Raw genomic sequence first — 20804 nt, 5'->3', positions numbered from 1 at the left:
TCACCTCACACATGATATACTCTGTATACTACTATAGTGTTATTGTACACTACTATATCACCTCAGACATGATATACCCTGTATACTACTATAGTGTTGTACTATATCACCTCACACATGATATACTCTGTATACTACTATAGTGTTACTGTATACTACTATATCACCTCAGACATGATATACTCTGTATACTACTATAGTGTTGTACTATATCACCTCACACATGATATACTCTGTATACTACTATAGTGTTGTAGTATATCACCTCACACATGATATACTCTGTATACTACTATAGTGTTACTGTATACTACTATATCACCTCAGACATGATATACTCTGTATACTACTATAGTGTTGTAGTATATCACCTCAGACATGATATACCCTGTATACTACTATAGTGTTGTACTATATCACCTCACACATGATATACCCTGTATACTACTATAGTGTTGTAGTATATCACCTCACACATGATATACTCTGTATACTACTATATCACCTCACACGATATACCCTGTATACTACTAGTCAGGGCACTACCTGGCCTCCCCTCATGTGCTGCTGCCGCCACCACAGTCTGCGCTGGATCACTTTACACAGCCCGCGCTGTATTGTGTACATTAGTGCCGGATCCCCCCCTCTTCCCGCTGACATGTCTGTGCCTGGAGAGGAGGAGACAGGGGGGAGGAGGAGGAGACCATCCCGGGTACTGGGGGGAGGACAGTCTGGAGCAGCTGCGACTGTATGGGAAAGAAGGGACCTCCTCCTCCTCCTTACCACTGCCCGGGGCAATAATGTGACCGGACCTCCCAAGCTGTGTAGCCGGGGACCCTCACACAGAGACCGGAGCCGAGACAAGGATTTACCGCTGAATATTCTCCGCTCAGCAGACAGGGGGCGCCCGCTCGCAGTCCGGAGATTCTGGAGCCGCTCACGGACAGTACAGTGTGCTCGGCCCGGGCTGGTAGTCGTCGCTGGGATGGAGGCCCCGGGCCTGACGCTGCTCGCTCTTGTCTCCCTGGTGGCGAGCGACTGGGTGCTGCCTCCCGGGTGTAAGCAGGATGGGAGGCCGCGGGGAGCAGCAGGAAGAACGCCAGGGACTGGAGGAGACGCCGGGAAGGTGGTGTGTAGCAGCCTGGACATCGGGAGGATCTTACCCCTGGGAGCGCTGCCCAACCGGACCTCCACCCTGTGAGTAGTGAGATGGGACTAGTGCTGGGAGGTACTACAAGGAGCAGCATGCCCTGCACTCTCTACAGCAGCTGATGTAGTATATACTACTGGTATATAACTGGACCATATACAACTAGAGGGTATACTGCTGTACTATATACTACTGGTATATAACTGGACCATATACAACTAGAGGGTATACTGCTGTACTATATACTACTGGTATATAACTGGAGCATATACAACTAGAGGGTATACTGCTGTAGTATATACGACTGGTATACACCTAGAAGGTATATAACTGGACCATATACAACTAGAGGGTCTACTGCTGTACTATATACTACTAGTGTACAACTAGAGGGTATACTGCTGTAGTATATACTACTGGTATACAACTAGAGGGTATATAACTGGACCATATACAACTAGAGGGTATGCTGCTGTAGTATATACTACTGGTATACACCTAGAAGGTATATAACTGGACCATATACAACTAGAGGGTATACTGCTGTACTATATACTACTAGTGTACAACTAGAGGGTATACTGCTGTAGTATATACTACTGGTATACAACTAGAGGGTATATAACTGGACCATATACAACTAGAGGGTATGCTGCTGTAGTATATACTACTGGTATACACCTGGAGGGTATATAACTGGACCATATACAACTAGAGGGTATACTGCTGTAGTATATACTACTGGTATACACCTGGAGGGTATATAACTGGACCATATACAGCTAGAGGGTATGCTGCTGTAGTATATACTACTGGTATACACCTGGAGGGTATATAACTGGACCATATACAACTAGAGGGTATACTGCTGTAGTATATACTACTGGTATACAGCTAGAGGGTATATAACTGGACCATATACAGCTAGAGGGTATACTGTTGTAGTATATACAACTAGAGAGTATAATGCTGTAGTATATACTACTGGTATACAACTAGAGGATATATTGCTGTAGTATATTCTAATGGTATACAGAGGGTATACAACTGGACGATATACACCTAGAGGGTATACTCTTATAGTATAAACTTGTGATATACTCCAATAGTATATACTCTCTGTATACAACTGGAGGATATACTCCAGTAGTGTATACAACTAGAAGATATACTTCTATAGTGTTTACTATCTGCCTATAGTATGCATTATATACTCATAGTGTACTAAGTGACTGTAATATGTCCTATATACTACATATACTTATGTCATATGTGCATTTCTGGAAAGCTACTTTTACTCTTAGTGACCCCCCTATTGTTGTATCTCTGCTCCCTTGTCCTATGGCCAATCTCTGCCACTCTCACCCATATGGCCGCCGTCTCCCTCCACAACTTAACCCTTCACATGCTCACATTGCAGATGACATAATCCAGTAGATTTTCTTAATCTAATTGTTTGATATGAGACAGACAGTCCTTGTCACTTCTGCGTGTACATGTAGCCTAATGGTCTGGATGTTTTTGGTCCACAGCCGGCCCCTTGCCCTACGCCCGCTCTATCTCCAAATCTTATGTATTCAAATCTTTGCCTAAGTATTGTGCTACTTTCCTGCCGTGTTCTTGAGAATCAGCAGCATCTTACATACAGTGCTAGTCAATCACGTTTTGCAAATTGCTGGAGTTTAGGGCCCTTTTATGACAATGTCGGCGCTGAATACCTGTGATCCCAGGAGAGTCTGAGCGCTGGAGCTCTGCCTGATCGGCTGCCGTTAGCTTCACTTGTGGACTTCACTCCCTTTACTTTGCCCAGATGTCTAGACTTTGTGTTGCACCCTATAAATGCCACTGCCCTGTTCTCCTCCCCTGATCAAGGGGGCATCTCTGGGGTGTACTTTGCCATACAGGACGTGGTCCGATCATATACCTAAGAATAAATTGGTGAGTGAGATAAGAGCTTTGCAGCCTTCTGCAGAGTCTTATTGTCCTGTGTGCACACGTCTTACTTCTCATGTACATATAATGTCCAGGTGTCCCTCTATAGCAGGGGTAGGGAACGTACGGCTCTCCAGCTGTTGCAAAACTACAACTCCCAGCATGCATATTTGCTTTACTGTTCTTGGAACTCCCATGGAAGTGAGTGGAGCATGCTGGGAGTTGTAGTCTCACAGCAGCTGGAGAGCCGAAGGTTCCTTACCCCTGCGCTATAGGGTGCCTTGTATTAAACCCTGGAAGCGAGAATAATCCTATATAGAATTAACATATATTGTAACTCTGCACAAGGGTAAAGTAGATGGTAAATGTCTGATGGGTGGGTCTACTGCTCTTCACTAGAATTGGGGTCTTGAGCCCCTTTTTCAGTCCATTTCTCCTCAATCTATGACCACAATGAGGAAGACATTGAATGGAGCAGTGCTCAAGAGCGCCCTGCTTCTCCTGCTATGTCTATTGCACTTGACAGATATAGCCTAACGTTATACGCTGCGAAGGTGGGGATTTATCAACATATCTACGCCAGTTTTTAGACAGCGTTGTGTGATAATGTGGCCCATCTTTGTGGCAAGGCCCTTCCTTGCACACCCCTCCCCCCTCACCATTTTCTGCAAATGTGTTGCAGGGATGCCTCGGCTCGAAATATTTATTATACCTCACACTAGTTTTTCTTATGTGAGTTATCCAGGAAATCTATACCAATTCCTGACTGGTGTAGATTTCCAATTTGTCATGTCTGTCGGTCAGGCCATTTATAAAGACTGGCGTAGGAAGTGCCAGTCTTAATAAGTCTGACCCAAAGTAAACCGACCTCTTATGAATAAATACGGGCTCATTCAAAAACCACTGAGGCGATTTACATACTAAAGGTAGGTGTGGAATAGTCTTTCTAAAGGCTATACAAGGATGTGCTTAGTTAAAAATGACTTTTCCCAATGCTGAAGCCCCTTTAATAAAGTGTATAAGAGTTTCTTTTATGTACCACTGTATATACTGTGCTGTATCGTGGTGTAATCATTGTGGCGGATCCTGTAATTATATGTTTATGGCTTATTTATCACGGACACATTGGTCAGAGTCCAGTTGATTTTATTGTCCTGCTTGTTACATGTGCGCAGGTCTTGGAGCTCATGTACATGGGGATGTATTTGCTGTACTACCGTCACTTACCTCTGTATATTCCCTGGATCTCTTTGATAGATGATATTGTGTGACATTCTCTGCTGCATTGTCTGCACAAGGTCTTACTTTTTAATTCATACTGAGCATTTATGTGATCTTTTAGTCTTTGGTAAGCATTGATGGGATTTGGATAAGTTTACATATAGCATGCAATACTAGTGAAATTAGTTCAGTTCGGTTTTGCACCGTAATTTCCTCTCTCAACTTTTGCCAAATCTCCCCCACATAATTGCAGCATATAGTGACCAGTTTACGCTCCGGGTTTACCCTTCGGCTTTCAGCCTTTGCAATGTGCGTCGCTGCTCCACTGAGCCTGCCAGGGTTACCAAGTCCAATTCTCGGCTATCTCTGGCAAACCCATAGAGAGTGAATAGAGCCGCGGTGTGCATGGGTGACAAGCTGCTCCAGTCACATGGAGATAGGTCATAGCTTGCTTTGACACAACCCCTTTAGATTGAAGCCCCACGTTGCGAAAAAGCAGCTTTTTTTGTTGCAGGTTTTGCTCCGTATTTTTGAACCAAAGTCAGGAGTGGCTTCAAAATGAATTGATAATATAAAGGAAGTTTCTTATTTCTACATTCTGCTCAACCCGCTTCTGACTTTGACTCAAAAAACGACAGCAAAATCTGCAACAACAAAAAAAACACCTTTTCTGCAATGTGACACCTTAGACTTAGGCCCCACGTTGTGGAAACACAGCTTTTTTTGTTGCAGATTTTGCTGCGTTTTCTTCAGCTAAAGCCAAGAATGGCTACAAAAGGGATGAGAAATGTATAGGAAGCTCTTATACTTCTACCTTCTGCTCAATCCACTCCTGACTTAGGCACAAAAAAAAGCTGTATTTCTGCAGTGTGGGTCCTTAGTTTTTGGGCCCCACGGTGTGTAAACGCAGCTTTCTTTGTTGCAGATTTTGTTGCGGTTTTTTTGATTCAAAGCCAGGAATGGCTACAAATGGAATTGGAAATATATAGAAACTTCTTATACTTCTCCCTTCTGCTCAGTCCACTCCTGGGTTTGGCTCAAAAAACCGCAAGAAAATCTGCAACAAAAAAAAGCTGCATTTCCACAAAGTGGGGGCCTCAGGTGTTTTCCAGGATCAGAATATTAATGGCCTACTCAGAAATCCTTTTAACTTTTATTTGGGACAGTGGAGGATCGCGTGTCCCTAGTGCGTCAGGTTTCCTATTACTAGAGCCCTTGTTGATTCTGGTACAAAGTGAAAGAGCTGTGAACTCCAGACACTTGCATGGCCGTCCACCTGCTGTGGTATGCTTCAGTAACTTAAAGGGACTCTCTCATTCATAAAACACATATTTCTCTGACCCTATGTTGGAATAGACTTTCTAAAGGCTATTCTAGTCCTACCTTTGTTTTTGTTTTCTAGGCAACAGTTTTTATGTGAATTCGTGTTCTGCAGATATCAGATGAAGATCACGGAGCACAGGGGATGTTCCTTCTGTTCTCCGAGCACAGCAGCGTCATAGCCTTCAGTGTGTTTGCTTCCTCCTCTTGGGCGTGAATACAAGTTTTCATCCTACATGAATGTACTGTGGCGCAGTATGCTCATGTATACAGTCCAGTGACATTAATGTGACCACCTGTCAAAATCCAGAATAACCACCTTTGGCAGAGCGGACCACTGCGAGTCGTGCAGGAAGAGAGGGGATGCTGTGTTGATGATCACTGGGATGTTGAGCCATGCCGACTCCAGTGCCGTGGCCAGCTGCGCTAGGTTATGCGGTTGAGCATCCATGGCGCAAACAACCCCATCGAGGTGGTCCCACAGATTCTCGATTGGGTTCAAGTCCAGGGAATTTGCTGTCCAAGGGAGTACAGTAAACTCATCCTGGTGCTCCTCGAACCACGCACGTACACTGCGAGCTTTATGACACGTTGCATTGTCCTGCTGGTAGATGCCATCATCCTCTGGAAAAACAATTCACATGTAGGGGTGAACATGGTCCGCAAGGATAGATTCATACTTGTGTTGATCCATCATGCCTTCCACAATGATGAGTGCACCCAGATGGCTGATGACACGGGCCTTCTGTGATTGGTTATTTAACGTTGACGTCAAAAGTAGGCGGTGGTCACATTAATATGACTGGACTGTGTAGTTCTAAGGAGAACCAAGATGGCCACCGGAGCATGCACTATTGGCTCTGCCCGAACCCAACCATGACTCGCAGGTGACTTCAGTATACCCTTATGTGGGGAAAATGTCTGGACCTGGCCGGTGTCCTTGCATTTGTCATCAGCCACCTCCCCCATAGGGGACTATGAAGGTCACTCAATGCTGTGAATTTAATGTCACCCAACCTTTAAAATGTCTCCTCATAGTCTTAGCCCTATGGACTGTCATATAGGGTTGATTTCGACTTTTTTCGTTCCACCATCATTGCCTTTTAGTGGCACAGAGGGATATGGAGGATGTCTATCAAAATGTCGATCTTGTATTTGTATCAGTCATTGTCCTAGGGTGCTGTAGTTGAAAAGTTCAAGCTGAAAAGGCAGATCTGCCCCGATCTATAAAATCGCAGATCAGCCATTTATTTTAACTGGTGGCATTGGTGTCCAAGAAGTCACTGACCGACCATGAGCAACAAGGCATTCAGAAAACATCCGCCTGGAATTCCTATTGCATGGCTGGCTTTAGGGTTTCTAGTACTGGCAGGTTTTCTCTGATGTCATGTAATATATATATATATATATATATATATATATATATATATATATATATATATATATATATATATATATATATATATATTCTATATCATCTTCTAGAAACATTCATCAGTATAGGTGATGACAGGCTTGTCTGGAGGACTAGATAAAACTGTGTGCACCGCTGGTGGTTGTTGTCTTATTACATTGGAATATAGAAACCTCTGTATAGTATACATCGTTTATTTCTCTTACTTATATATCGCCATCATACTCCGCAGCACTTTACAGTCATGGACAGCCACTGTCCCATATAGCGCTCACAATCTACATTCCCTATTAGTATGTCTTTTGAGGGTGGGATTCTTGCAGATGTTGTCTTTCGTCAGATTTGAACCCAGGGCTCTAGTGCTACAAGGCTGCAGTGCTAACCATTGAGTCAAGTGAAGAAGCCATACTTATCAGATACTCCAACAAGCACTTTTAGCCAGTTTCCCCCATACATATTCATGCTTAGCCCAGCCTGCATCTGAGAAAGCGACTGCTAGACGTATCATCGGGCACCAGTCATGTTCCTGAAAGCTAAAGTATCAGGGAGTTAAAATCCAACCGGCCAATCCTTATTTCGCTGATCATCTGTCATTGGGCATGGAGTCAGGAGACCCCCGTACATATTAGGTGGTCGACGTGTATGGCTTGCTTTTGATGGTAGTTTTTACACACTGATAGAACACATTTTATGTTTACATGTTATCTTGCCAACCCATTTATCCCTACTAGATTACATCCAATGTTTGTTTGGACACTTAGCAACATGTGTACGGATATGCTTGTGACTGTTCTTAGCAGATAATTTGTCTTTAATTGAAATTAGGTGGAAAGTACCACAAGGACGAGCCCAATCCTGGTCTTGTTGGATAGCCACTCTCTATGGTAGAGGCAAAGAGGGGAGCTAGACAGGGCCGACAAGTGACGTCTGGAGCACTTGCCAGTATTTTACACCTTCCTTGTGGCACTTGCCACCTTATATGTCTAAAGGATTTTGGTGCAAGGCTGGTCCCAGTCCTTACCAGTCCTCCAGGTCTCGCTTGCCAGTTGTGCCCAGCACTTTTTTGTATTGCCAGTCTTGATCTGTAATGGGAATGATTTTTAAATGTGACCTGTGGTACTTGCCAGGATTGACACCACTCTTGTGGCACTTGCCAGGATTGGGACCGCCCTTGTGGCACTTGCTGCCTAAGTGTTAGGCTGAGTTCACACAGAGTTTTTTGGTCAGGATTTTGAGGCAGAATTCGGCATCCATTCGTGGCTACCCGTATTTTGGATTGGAACCTGAGGTGGCTTTCACCTCAGGTTACGGTCCAAAATACCCCATGTACACTAATACTTGAGGCTGAGTTCACACAGAGTTTTTCAGTGAGGATTTTGAGGCCGTATCCGCCTCAAAATCCTGACCAAAAAAGACGCAAAATGCAAATGCAGCTCCGTTTACTAACATTAGTGAAGCACTTGTATGTCAGCTGGGCGGACCCCTATAGACGAATCTTATATAAAGCTTCTGTGTGTCCTTTCTAGGAATGTCTGGTAATCCGGAATAATTTGGGGCCTGTTGTTTACGTGAGGCCTAGTATTCAGGTTCTGGATTCTTTGGTAAATCTCCACATTTTTCCATGTCAGATTTACGTTGTTATGATGAGCTCTTTATAGGACTGGTCTGGTTTTCCAGCCTGTTTGTAAACCTTTATGGACACCTCTCCCATAGTAATGGCCACTTCTACCTAGGTGTTACCATGAAAGCCATGAGTTATAGGGCTCTTCCTGTGAGAAACTCCCAGCAGCCGATTTATTGGTGGTGATAAATCCCGGACACTGACCTGCTTTTCCGCCTTCCATGTAGGGAGGATTTCTCCTTGTTTTATGATTTGCAGACCTAGTCTTAAAGGAAACAAGACAAATGAGGTCTCCAGAGCTAAGAAGACGTCCTCGTGCGTCATTGTTCATTCCCAAACTTCAGAGATGATTTTTAAAAGTGGAAACATTCTTAGAAACCACATCAAAGACCCCGAAGCTTGTGGCGGCTCTGTAGTCATTGTGTTGGGGGAGAACATAAGCCCCCCAGCCTAAACAATACAAGTCCGTGCTGGTTCTCTTGTTGTGTTTCATGTCCTGTATGACGGGCGGGGACATATTGCTGCTTACATAATGACTTGAAGCCTTTGGTACAGGGTTTACTTGGCACAGATGTCTTGCTGTAGTATTGAGAAGGTAAATAAATTTCATAATGGGGCCCAACCTACCATTTGTTACCTGTGATACCGGTGTCGTCTTATGTTCTAGAGGTGACTTTGGGCCTCCTGTGGCTTCAGGGCCCTCGAGCAATTGCTTCATGTGTACCCCCCTATAGCTACGGGTAAGTCTAGAATGGAATGGTTTCAATGAGGTATGTTGTGGGTCCATTTTCGGGTTTTGTGTTCATGAAGTAGAGGCCAACTATGCCCCTCCTGTATGCAACCCTAACTCGCCTGGTTGGATGTGGATATAGCAGGTGGCGCCTCATTATTATTATTATTATTATTATTATTATATATTTATTTATTTTTACCACTCCATTACGATTTACCCTATAGCTACACCACTGCCCAGGGTATAAATTTCCAACAGTCAGCACATTTCCATAGCGCTGAACGTGGATTGGGCCCTTGTTTGTAGGCTCAGGCTGAGGCTACACATTGCTGGAGATGTGCTTTTTGGAGATTTTGCTGCTGGTTTTTTTTTTTTTCTGAAGCCAAGAGTGGGAGAGGGAAGAAAAACATATAAAAAGCTCTTATACTTAATCCATTCTTGGCTTTGGCGCAAAGAACCGCAACAAAATCTGCAACAAATAACACAGCTGTTTAGCAAAGTGTAGCCACGGGGTGTATAATGTGTGTTTCAACCTCGAGTATACATTAAAAGGATCCTATCATTAAAACTCATTTTTTTTTCTTACTAACACATTGGAATAGCCTTAAAAAAGGCTTCTCCTACCTTTAGATGTCTTCTCTGCGCCGCCGTTCGGTAGAAATCCCGGTTTGGTTGGTATGCAAATTAGTTCTCTCACAGCACTGGGGGCGTACCCAATGTAACGAGAGAACTCTCCAGTGCCGCCTCCATCTTCTTCAGGAGAGTCTTCTAACTACAATACTGTGTAAGCAGCCATTTTCTTGTGGCCGGCGGGCACGCGCAGTCGACTTTGTCCGAGGTCTAGAAGTCTGAAGCCTGCGCCGGAAGAAGACGCATGAAGAGGACGTTCCTGAAGAAGATGGAGGCGGCGCTGGAGAGTTCTGTCGCAGCATTGGGGACGAAAAACGGGATTTCTACCGAACGGCGGGGCAGAGAAGACATCTAAAGGTAGGAGAAGAATAGCCTTTCTTAAGGATATCCCAACGTGTTAGTGAGAAAAAATTTAGTTTTAATGATAGGATCCCTTTAACGTATACATAGGCTCTCATTCACAAGAGCTTTTCTATGGACAGTTGTGAATGTGCTGTTATATGGCTGTTTCAGAATGGTTGCACAAAGAGAGGTGCTTACTTACATCATTGGTACACACAATGTATTGTATTTTCGTGGACAACCCGACCTCCCCTAGAAAGAGTGCCCACATTCTACCTCGAGAACTCCATCTTTATTAATCTGTGGACATGGTGGCTCAGTGGTTAGCAATGGTGCCTTGGAGCATCTTCAGTTTGGATCCGACCAAGGGCAAAGTCTGTGTGTTCTCCCTGTGTTTGTGTGGGTTTTCTCTGAGTACACCAAAAATGTACTGATAAGGCAGCAGGGTGGCTCAGTGGTTAGCACTGCAGCCTTGCAAATTTAACCACTTCCTATCCTACAGCAGGGGGGAACTTTCAAGCACAGGTGGGAGCTGGGCCTTATTTAAGGCCTATAAAGCCTGTCAAGACCTCAGACCTGGGCAGTTCCCGGGGGACTGTGGAGGAGCCGGGTTCTGTCTCTACAGCTGACCTCTGGTGAGCGACCAGTGTGAGCCACAGTCTCTGTTTTGCATTGTTTTTCCATGTGGCTGAAGCAAGCCACATGTATAGTTGGAGTACTGGTGTTTAATTAGCAGCTCAGACTAGCAGGTTTTGTGTTTTTTGTTTTTTTTCCTGAAGTTAAGGCCTTGTTTATTTTTGCTGGTTTTTGCCAAATAAACATACAGGGTAAAACGTGTTGATACCTAATTTTTGTGTGTCTGTCTCTGATTGTCTTCTCCCACAATACTGATAGATAAAGTGACCCTTGTGGGTGTCGGGGATACTCCAGAACACTCCGCGTTGAGTCATTTGGTGAGAGAAACTCATTACAAATGTTTGTCGTTGTCCGCCTCCTGTCCCAGAGAAGTGAATGAAGTGATGGCCAGACATACACACCACCATACTTTTCACATAGGGCTCTCGTTCTTTTGGCTTCAGTTAGTCGGGGGTGATCGGACGCTTAATCCCAATCCTATCATGAGCTGTGTACACAGTGACATCTTTCACTATGTAGCAGGCCATGGATGCCTTCTTCTATCCATATACATCACAGTACTACTGTTTAATTAATATATATATCTTTGTCATGTTTTTCCCGTTGCGTGCAGCACTTTGTATTTAGACAACTATGTCTAGTGCTTTTGTTACAAGCGTTGGGTCTATACAGCACTTCCCTTCCCCCTCCCCCAATCCATGTATCAGCAAGTGAAAAGGTATAACCCCCAACCATTGTTCATTTCCTCGGGTGTATTTCACATTCTCTCTATAATATATTGTGACTGTGCTTTGTAGAGGCTTCATTGTGCAGCTTGTGTTATGCCCCAGGCGCGGTGTCTAGGATACATTTCTTCCATATGATGTTTACATTACTGCACTATAATAAGATTTCATCCAACCATGACCTGCCTTCAGCCTTTCTCAGTGCTCGGTCAAGGCCAGGATATGAGGTTTATTAAAGTGTAAGTGCTGTATTTGTTTTTTAAGTCCATGGTATATTGCTGCGGTGACTACAGTGAGTGAGCAGCATGTGGTATATAACAATGAGCGAGAGCAGCAGGTCATCTACGGGGGTTGTCCGGCCCCAGCAGGCCTTATATTGATGGCCTCTCCTAAGGACGCGCCATCAGTACTAAAAACCAGATAACCCTTTTAATTAACCTATCTAACTTCCTTTTAATAGAAAGCAGCCTGTAAAGTTCCCACTAGCAATGCTCTAAGTATTCCCATGGAGAGTACAGTAATACTCATTACAGTATATACAGTAAGGCGTCTGGTTTTTCCCCGTTTTCACATCTCTCAATAAGCTCAAGTCAGAAGGAGAAACGTCTTTACACGTTTGGGGCATTTTATTTTACGGGGATTTTCTGCATTGTGTACATGCTGATACCTGTACAGGGATTGTGCTGTATATGAGGAGATAAAGATAGTTTTTTCATGTTTTTCTCTCTTTCCTGTATTGTTATTTTTACTGATTGTTCTTCTTATTTGTCCCCTGTAGGATTCTGAATAGTAATAAGATCACAGAGCTGAGGAACGCGTCCTTCGAGGGCCTGAGCTTCCTGGAGAGGATGTGAGTATTACCTTGTGCGGCCAGCGCTCACAGTAATGGATGGCTGAATGAATGGGAAATCCCATACATGACCCACTAGCCAGTCTTCCTCCATAGACGGCTTCTAGTGACTCTGCAACCTGTAAACTGATTTCTTTCGCTTAAGGGTAAGTTCACATAGAGTTTTTTGCAGGTGGATTTTGAGTACGAATCCACCTAAAAAAAAAAACTCCTCCCACTGACCTCAATGGGAGTCAGGATTTTTCCTTTAGCTAAAAAATCAAGTCATGACGCTTCAATTTTATCTTCAGGCGGCTTCTTCCTTGCAAACCCCAGTGAAATTAAATTGATGCAGATCAAAAAAAAAAAAAAAAAAAAAGTTTTATTTATTTATTTTTTGCAGTGGTTTTTACCTGCTGCAGAAAAAACACCGATGTAAATGGGAGAACCGATAGGTGTTTTTTGAGACTGACTCCACCCTCATAAATAAAATTGCCTACAAAAAAACTCAAACTTACCCTAAGGGGGTTGTCCAGGATTTAATAACATGACTGCTTTTATCCAGAAAAATTGCCACAGATACCCATGAGATGTTCTTGGTATCGCAGCTCAACTTTATTGAAATGAATAGGTCTGAACTGCAATACCACACACAACCTGTGGACAAGTGTGATGCTGTTTTTAAAGGGGTTGTCCGGGGATTTGTAACTTATCTGGTCCGGGGATCACTGATAATGGATGCGTAGATGAGTGAGTACTGTTCGAATCAGCCGATCCGAACAGCACGCTCCATAGAAATGAATGGATGCACCTGGTACTTCCGCTTTGACGTCGGCCGGCCGCTTAACCCCCCCCCCCGCGTGCCGGCTACGTCCATTCATTTCTATGCGAGCGTGCTGTTCGGATCGGCTGATCCGAACAGTACTCGTTCATCTCTAGATGCGGTGGCTCCTGCGATGTCACAACCCCGAGGTCATATGATCTGAAGCTCCTGAGTCGCTCAACCCCCCTCCTCCCCCAAATTACCTGTACTATGGGGGCTGACTTTACTATAGTCAGCTAGCCCCCAATACGCAGGCACAGATAAATAATTGTCTGAGAGATTGGTAGGTGACGGAACGACCCATGGGGTGGAATGCTGCTTTGGATCATATGACCAGCCGATCATGACGTTGCCAGAACCCCGGGTCCATCCTCGGTGGTCCCTGGACCAGGTAAATTACAACTCACGGGACAACTCCTCTAAGAAAGCAGCCCTGTACTCTCTATGGGCATGTTCACAAATCTGACTTTTCACGACAAAAATCATGTCCTAATCGGCGTGGCGCGTCATGGCTGTATAGTATCACAACCTTTAACAGATATAAAGCAGCGCTACAGCTATACGTCATGATGCCATGCTGTGCCCCGGTGTTATGTAAGCGGCCTCCGTCACCGTATGAATAATATCGCCAAGTATAGGCTGTTCTAATAGAGTCATGCTGCATACACATTTTTCTTGAGAAATGTGTTTTCTGTGAATTCTTGTGGGAGTATGACTTGTATAGTCGGAGTGGCAGCTCTGACTGAACCCTGCTTGTCGGGGGAGGGGAACTTGTGGTTTTTGATGTGTTTTACTCTGCAGGAAATTGACTCTCTGGGGGACAAGTCCAAGAACACTCCATACATTTTACAAGTCTTGCTGCCTTTTTTTTTCATGTCGTTTCCATGGATCGGATACAAATGTATCCCCAGGAATGTTTGTTTTGTTTTTTCCTCTTGTCTGCTTTTTTTTTTCTTATCACTTTAATTGGCGCAAACAATTAGAATTTGCAGCGTTGTGAATACGTTTTCTGCTCGTATTCTGCCAGTAGAGGATTCCTGGTCTTGGGATCTGCTATGTACAGAGCTAGGCAATGCCGCCATGTGACTGGGGTGACCGGGACATGTCCTTTTATCTGTTCCTCTTGTACATCCTAACTCTATGAGCTGGAGGAAGTTTCCATCTAATTTTATTGCAGAATATGGGTGTATTTTCTAGCCTTAGCCCAATATATGTCCTGGTATTTGTAATACACAATAACCATGGCAAATATCAGAGGTTGACTATTGAAAAAGAATACAATGGCATTGGCTCTGGTATTTTTTTTTCCTCCCATTTTTTTGTTATTTTCTCACCCTATACACAGGTATAAAGGTATAGCAGACTGCGCTTTTCAATACTATAAAGGAAAAGGGTTAATGTTATCTGATAAAATACATACTCCTGGCATATGTTTGGCTATTGCCATGTTAGGCCTGGTTCACATCTGAGCATGGGTTTCTGTTTGGGGAGTCCGCTTGGAGACACCCCCCCCCCCCCCCCAAAAAAAAAAAAAAAAAGGAAACCTAATCTGCATTTTAAAAAAAAAGCAGTTTCCTAAGGAAACCCGCGGACCCCATAGAATATAATGGGTCCATGTGGTTTCCGCACGAAAAATGCGTAGAGAAAAGTGCTGTTTGCTGGACTTTTCTCTATGCATATTTCATGCGGAAAGGGGAATGGAATGGCCCAAACATAGATGTGAACCGGGCCTTATAGAGTGATACCTATCCTGAGATTAGATCGGGGCTAGTGCTGCCTCCTGTGCTGCAGCGCTCCTGCCCACCCCAATGTGTAGGGAACCGCTACAGCCACATTGGTATATATGTAAGGAAATACATATCGCATGTACAGCAAATGTATATTACAGGCATGATGTGAACACAGATGACTCTGGGACGGATACATCAGGACTAAAGAGAGTTGTGCTGCAGATGTATTTAGGCCCACAGAGGTTCCATTGTAACAAAATCTCAATTTTACCATGTGTCTTTGGGGTTTCAGCCCCTACATGTAGACCAGTGTGTAGTTATTTAGCGTCAGCAAACAGCCTGAAAATTCAGTGACAGAAGTTACTAACGCCGGCTCCTAATTAATTAAAATGATTAATTAAATTATACAATTACAGTGAAATCTTTATAAGATGAAAATCCAAAAATACTTTAACAAAACGGCCTTCTGGGATGAGGGGTCATCTCTGACTGAAAATCCATCACAAAATGTGATTTGGGTAGGGGGTCTCCTCAAATAGGTGGGCTTTTTTCCAGAGATTTCACTGTACTGATGTTATATAATAAATTAGATACATAGTCTATATCTTGCAGATTGGTCAGTCCGACCAGCACTGATCAGAAGAGCCGAGTGCTGAAGTTTGGCTGTTTGTGGTGGTCGGAGCAGTCGGACTGACCAATCTGCAAAATATAGACTATGTATCTAAATGGAGCAGTGTGCATATTTTTTTTTTCTACTGGTGTCGTCCTGCAATGCATTGGACAATGAGGATGGCGGCACGTGTCTGACCTCCATTCAGTAAGAGCATCCCAGTAATGCGGGGCTATATTTATCTGACATTCCAGTACGACGCTGGATATTTTTAGCTGTAAGGAATGACCGCGCACTTTTACATGGGGACTAATGATTTACTGGGCTTAGTCACTGTCCAGGTTACAGTCATGTACTGGACTTGTATCAATAGACAAAGAGGTATGTGCTTACATAAGGGATGGTACTACAGTCTGCCCGCTACAGGGACATTTATACAACAACATGTGTAACTGCTACTAGCAGCAGTGGTAGCCGGGACAATGGCATCTGTAGGCCAAAGCACCAGCTCAGACTCCTCTATTTTCCTTCATCTCCTCCATAACAGCATTTATGTACACTTTAGCCATCATGGTGGACTAATGGAAACAGAATTAGAGTGAAGGGGGCATTCACACTAGCGTTGGATATCCATCTGACAGTGTCCATTAAAAAACAAAAATGGACGCCTATCATAACGGACACTAACTAATGTTAACACTAACAGACAACAGATAAAATCCCATTGAAATAAAATGGAATTTTTAACAAATTTATGACGGTTCTGTTAGTGTCCATTGTTATTATGTAACAGATCCTAGCAACGGACTCTACTACTGCTACTACTAATGGTAGTGTGAACACCCCCCAAGTCCTATTCCCATTTTTCCAAAGCCTGTCTCCTGCTTCTACTCTTTCATAAATGTCTGTCAGCCATGGTCAAACAGAAGCAGTAAAAATCCTCAAATTCCTTAGTAATCCAGTGATTGATTCCTATGAAAAATAAATATGTAATAAACTATACACCGAATTATCCTATAAATATTATTGTATTACTCCACCGCCCCACCCGGTCTGAGCCCTTCAGATGCAAAGGGTTTCCTGACTGTCCAGGCAGCACACTCCCCTGCCATCATGGCTAGGTCACAGACCCGCTCTGCCGCCCGCCCGTATACCTGTCACTGCCGCCATGCAGTAAATTGGAGGTCAGTTCCTGCCACAATGGGTTAGCATTCCTACAATAGAATTGATGATGAAATAAACTTTGATCTTTGATCTCATGTGCAATTGAGCTGGTAAATGCCCAACTGGGGGTGCAAAGTTCAGCAAGTGTCAGCAAACCCTGCCCAACCTGATGCGCTAAAATTCCCCCCATTCTCCCCTACCACCCATACAAAAATATGCAGTACACCATGCTTCTGCTGTGGTAGCTCTTCTGGATATACCGCACATGAATGTGACTCTTGTTCACTTACCCACTGAGGCTGTTACCTGAGGAATATACTGTGTGTGGACGGGCCCTGGACATTTCAGCGCCTGCGGGCTTATTCACGCAACAGTTTTCCATGGCTGTTTGCTAGCCGTTGTTTTAACCACCAGCACACGGATCCAAAGACTTCAATGAATCTATTTACTTTTTTTTTTAACACCTCATATGACCAATTCAAGCAAAGTTGGAACTTGCCATTTGACAGGTGGATAGACCCCTCCATAGACTCATGTCTGAGGCATCCCTGAAATGAGATTACCCTCATGTGCCTCATGTAGCCTTACATAGTGATGTAGCACAAACCTGGAGCCATCCCTCAGCACTGAGGGGGTATAGCATTTGCCATGCTTGGGGCCACTCACAGGGCACTTTGTTGGGCCATCCTTTACATATGCACAAGTGGCCACAATGGCTTGTTTCTAGTCCTGTTACATGCTGTGTGGTTATAACCCTTGTGTTTGTTATAGGGCTATGTATACAGTAGACATGCCTCTGTCTAACCTGTATTATCCTCTATTTACAGAGATCTGCGGAATAACTTGATCAGCACAATAGAGCCCGGTGCCTTCTGGGGACTCTCGTCTCTTAAACGACTGTAAGTTTCCTAAGAATATAAAGAAATGCAGCCAAGACTGATAATCGGGTGTCTCAAGTTACAATATAGCATTGGTGAGGGTCCATAAGCTGAGATCCCTGCTAGTCACTGCAAAGAAGAGGCCATGGCAAAGTCATTGTCTTATAGACCATGTAAGGCCCACTGCGTCCCCATTACAATGAATAGGACTATTCTGCTCATATGTAGCGTACTGAAATGGCTCGCAGTGATATCGGTGACTGTCATGTCTACTAGAGTTTATTTTAGTTTGTACCTGTATTTACCTCCTAGCCAGAAAAAGTTTCACCCAAGTACCCCAAAGTAGAGATCTCTTAGAAATGCTCCCTTCAATACTGTGCCCATTTAGCTCCTAAACTAAGCTTGGCACCTGCGGCCAAGCGTGGGCACCTATTCTGGGCGCTGGTAACCTGCATTCTGTGCAGCATGTAATATAGACCAGTGGTTCTTAGCCATCGCATGTATTCTCCAGGGCAGGGAGGTTGTTCCCGCCATCTTGGAGAACCTTTGTAATAACTAATGGTCTTTATTTTCTTTTAGAGATCTAGCCAATAACCGGATCGGATGCCTTAATGCAGACATATTTAAGGGACTCCCCAACCTGGTTAGATTGTAAGTATAGATTATGTCTACTACTAAAAAATATCTGTAACACAAAGACACTGTATTTTTACTTATGTGTAAGAGATGGGGGAATTTTTACTAGTGTACAGTTCTCTCAAGTCTCTTAGCGCATGTGAAGTCTCCTTACCTATCTTCAAAGAGCCGACTGAAAGACAATGGGTGAAATCTACTACTATTTATGGCCTGCTTAAAGGGAAACGGCAAGGAGTTTTCCAATGTGGTTATGAATCATTCCTAAGCCGTGAGGTTAACTAGGCAGTGGGCCAAATATGCTTAAAGACAAATACGTAAGGAAAGCAGAAATGGTGTATTTGTTATGGGAGAGGACCCTACCTCCCTAAATAGGGTAACACTCCCTTTCTGGTCGACTTGTGAATGAAAAGGTTTGACCTAATGTCAGAGGGCATTACAAGGGTGACTTTGTCTTCCTTTCATTCCCCTATAGGCAGATTGTCAGTAACGGCCTAAAGCTGGGGGGTATGAAACGGTTAATGGGAACAAATCTGTAAGCCGTATTAAAGAACATACAATGACTTGTTCCTCAGCCTTCCTGTCGCTGACTATACAGATGCAGAATGCTTTTACTTTACATATGGCACTAGTTTTCTCCACTTGAGCCTTAGTAAAATTATTTGCCCCGCGTGATCTTTGGATTTTTGTGGAAGAACACACTTGAGGGAATAAGGATTTACCAAATGTGGGAAGATCTTACAAGAAAACGCTATTTGTGAGGTTGCCAGAAATGGATTCAGTCATCCTAGAAAAGATGCTTTGGGAAATTTGTGGTTCTCAAGATCTCTGTTGCTATTGGATAGGGAACTTCATTGTTAACTTGGAGTAGATGTGTCTGTCCTGGTCATGTGATGGGCACACTGCTTGTAAGGTCCTTTTCACATGTTAATAGCCTCCATTTGACTTAGCTGGAGTTTAAAGAGGTTTTTCCAGAAGTGTCCTATTGATGTCCTGTCCTTATGCCATGAGGAATACATTAGTGGGGATCCATCTCTGGACACCTGTTTGCTGCAGATCTAGCACAGCTCTGAACAGCCTGTAGCAGCCGAAGAAGTTACTGCAAGCTCAGTCCTATTATTGTCATTGGGACTGAGCTCGCAGTGCCAGTACCACCCTGTATGTAAAGTTGTGCTCTTATTGGTACACTGCAGACACTGTAAACAGCTGACCAGTGAAGAGGGGGGAGCCTGACCACTGCCATTCTGATCTAGGTGACTTGTGTCAAAGGGTTAGCTCCATCTCAGGAATAACTGCGTATAAGTCCCGAACTCTTGGGCAGGACTTAAGATAGCCAAAGAGTGCTGCCTTGTGTTCTATCCGTATTTCCCATAGGTGTGAATGGGAGATGTGGAAACAGCGTAGCAGAGTGACCTACGGGAGTTATAAAACAGGATAGTTCACTGTGCTACGCTGTTTCCAGAACTTCCTTTTACTTCTATGGGTGTTACGAAAACCATGTAGAACAGTCTCGTTTGGCGGTTTGTTTCTCCCATCCTGTGAGAGCTCTATTCCTATCTCAACCTTGGTTGGCCAATATGGGAATGGCCCTTTAAAGATAAGTCATTAGTAGTATACTCTTGGACCCAACAGGCCTGGTCATTGATGGCGTCTGGCGTGCACTGCACAGTGGCGCTGTTTATGCCCGATTCACATCTGCGTTTGGGAAAACCATCGAACAGAAACCTATCCATATCAAAAAGAGGTTACCTAAGGAAACCCAAGAACCCCTTATACTATAATGGGGTCCGTGTGGTTTCCACACAAAAAATGCAGAGAGAAAATGCCGTTTGCTGGACTTTTCTCTCTGCATATTGCACGTAGAGAGGGGAACGGAACGGCCCAAATGCAGGTGTGAATCGGTCCTTAGATACTCTCAGGCAGTAGCTGGTGGCGTCAGTCATTGAGTTGTTTCCTGTACAGCGGGTGGAGCTGTACCTTCTGTATACAGGCATCATTCAGCTGTACATATAATTACAGGGTGCTCATTATGGTAATTAATAGGTGACTGTTCGCTTTGTTACCTTCATTAGGCTCACTTATTAATTTTCCCTCCTCCATTAGTTCTATGATTCACTCATAAAATGCCCGTAAACTATAGATATCCTCTAACTGCTCTTGGCGAGGCGCCCTCCGCGTAGTAAATGGTTAACCTGTAATCCGATGCTGTATTTACCCGGTGTCTGATGAAAGTTTATCCTTTTCTTTCTAGAAATCTCTCTGGGAATTTATTTTCGTCACTGCCACAAGGAACTTTTGCTAGCCTGGTTGCCTTAAAATCACTGTAAGTATCCTGGGCCTGCTGGACACCACATATGTCTCCTAGAGGCACCCTGTCCTCTGCTCATGGGGCCACACAGAAGATGAAACTACT

General features: G+C 43.9%; 2 protein-coding genes across 2 annotated transcripts in view; one reads left to right on the top strand and one right to left on the bottom strand.

Moving 5' to 3' along the window:
- The window catches only part of LOC142184896 (cytosolic beta-glucosidase-like), a 55178-nt gene extending 52226 nt beyond the window's left edge, over positions 1-2952 (bottom strand). The window contains exon 1 of the mRNA XM_075260041.1: positions 2869-2952. The gene's annotated coding sequence lies outside the window, so the exon portion shown is untranslated. The remainder of the gene's footprint in view (positions 1-2868) is intronic.
- ADGRA3 (adhesion G protein-coupled receptor A3) overlaps positions 722-20804 on the top strand; it is a 45842-nt gene continuing 25759 nt past the window's right edge. The window contains exons 1-5 of the mRNA XM_075259862.1: positions 722-1197; positions 12503-12574; positions 17708-17779; positions 18338-18409; positions 20643-20714. Of these exons, the coding sequence (XP_075115963.1) occupies positions 986-1197; positions 12503-12574; positions 17708-17779; positions 18338-18409; positions 20643-20714 (500 nt within the window). The 5' untranslated portion in view covers positions 722-985. The remainder of the gene's footprint in view (positions 1198-12502; positions 12575-17707; positions 17780-18337; positions 18410-20642; positions 20715-20804) is intronic.

The sequence above is a fragment of the Leptodactylus fuscus genome, chromosome 1 (genome assembly GCF_031893055.1).
Source record: "Leptodactylus fuscus isolate aLepFus1 chromosome 1, aLepFus1.hap2, whole genome shotgun sequence".
In the NCBI taxonomy this organism is placed as follows: domain Eukaryota; kingdom Metazoa; phylum Chordata; class Amphibia; order Anura; family Leptodactylidae; genus Leptodactylus; species Leptodactylus fuscus.
The sequence above is the reverse complement of the archived record's forward strand: the minus strand, read 5'-3'. Positions and strand labels throughout refer to the sequence as shown.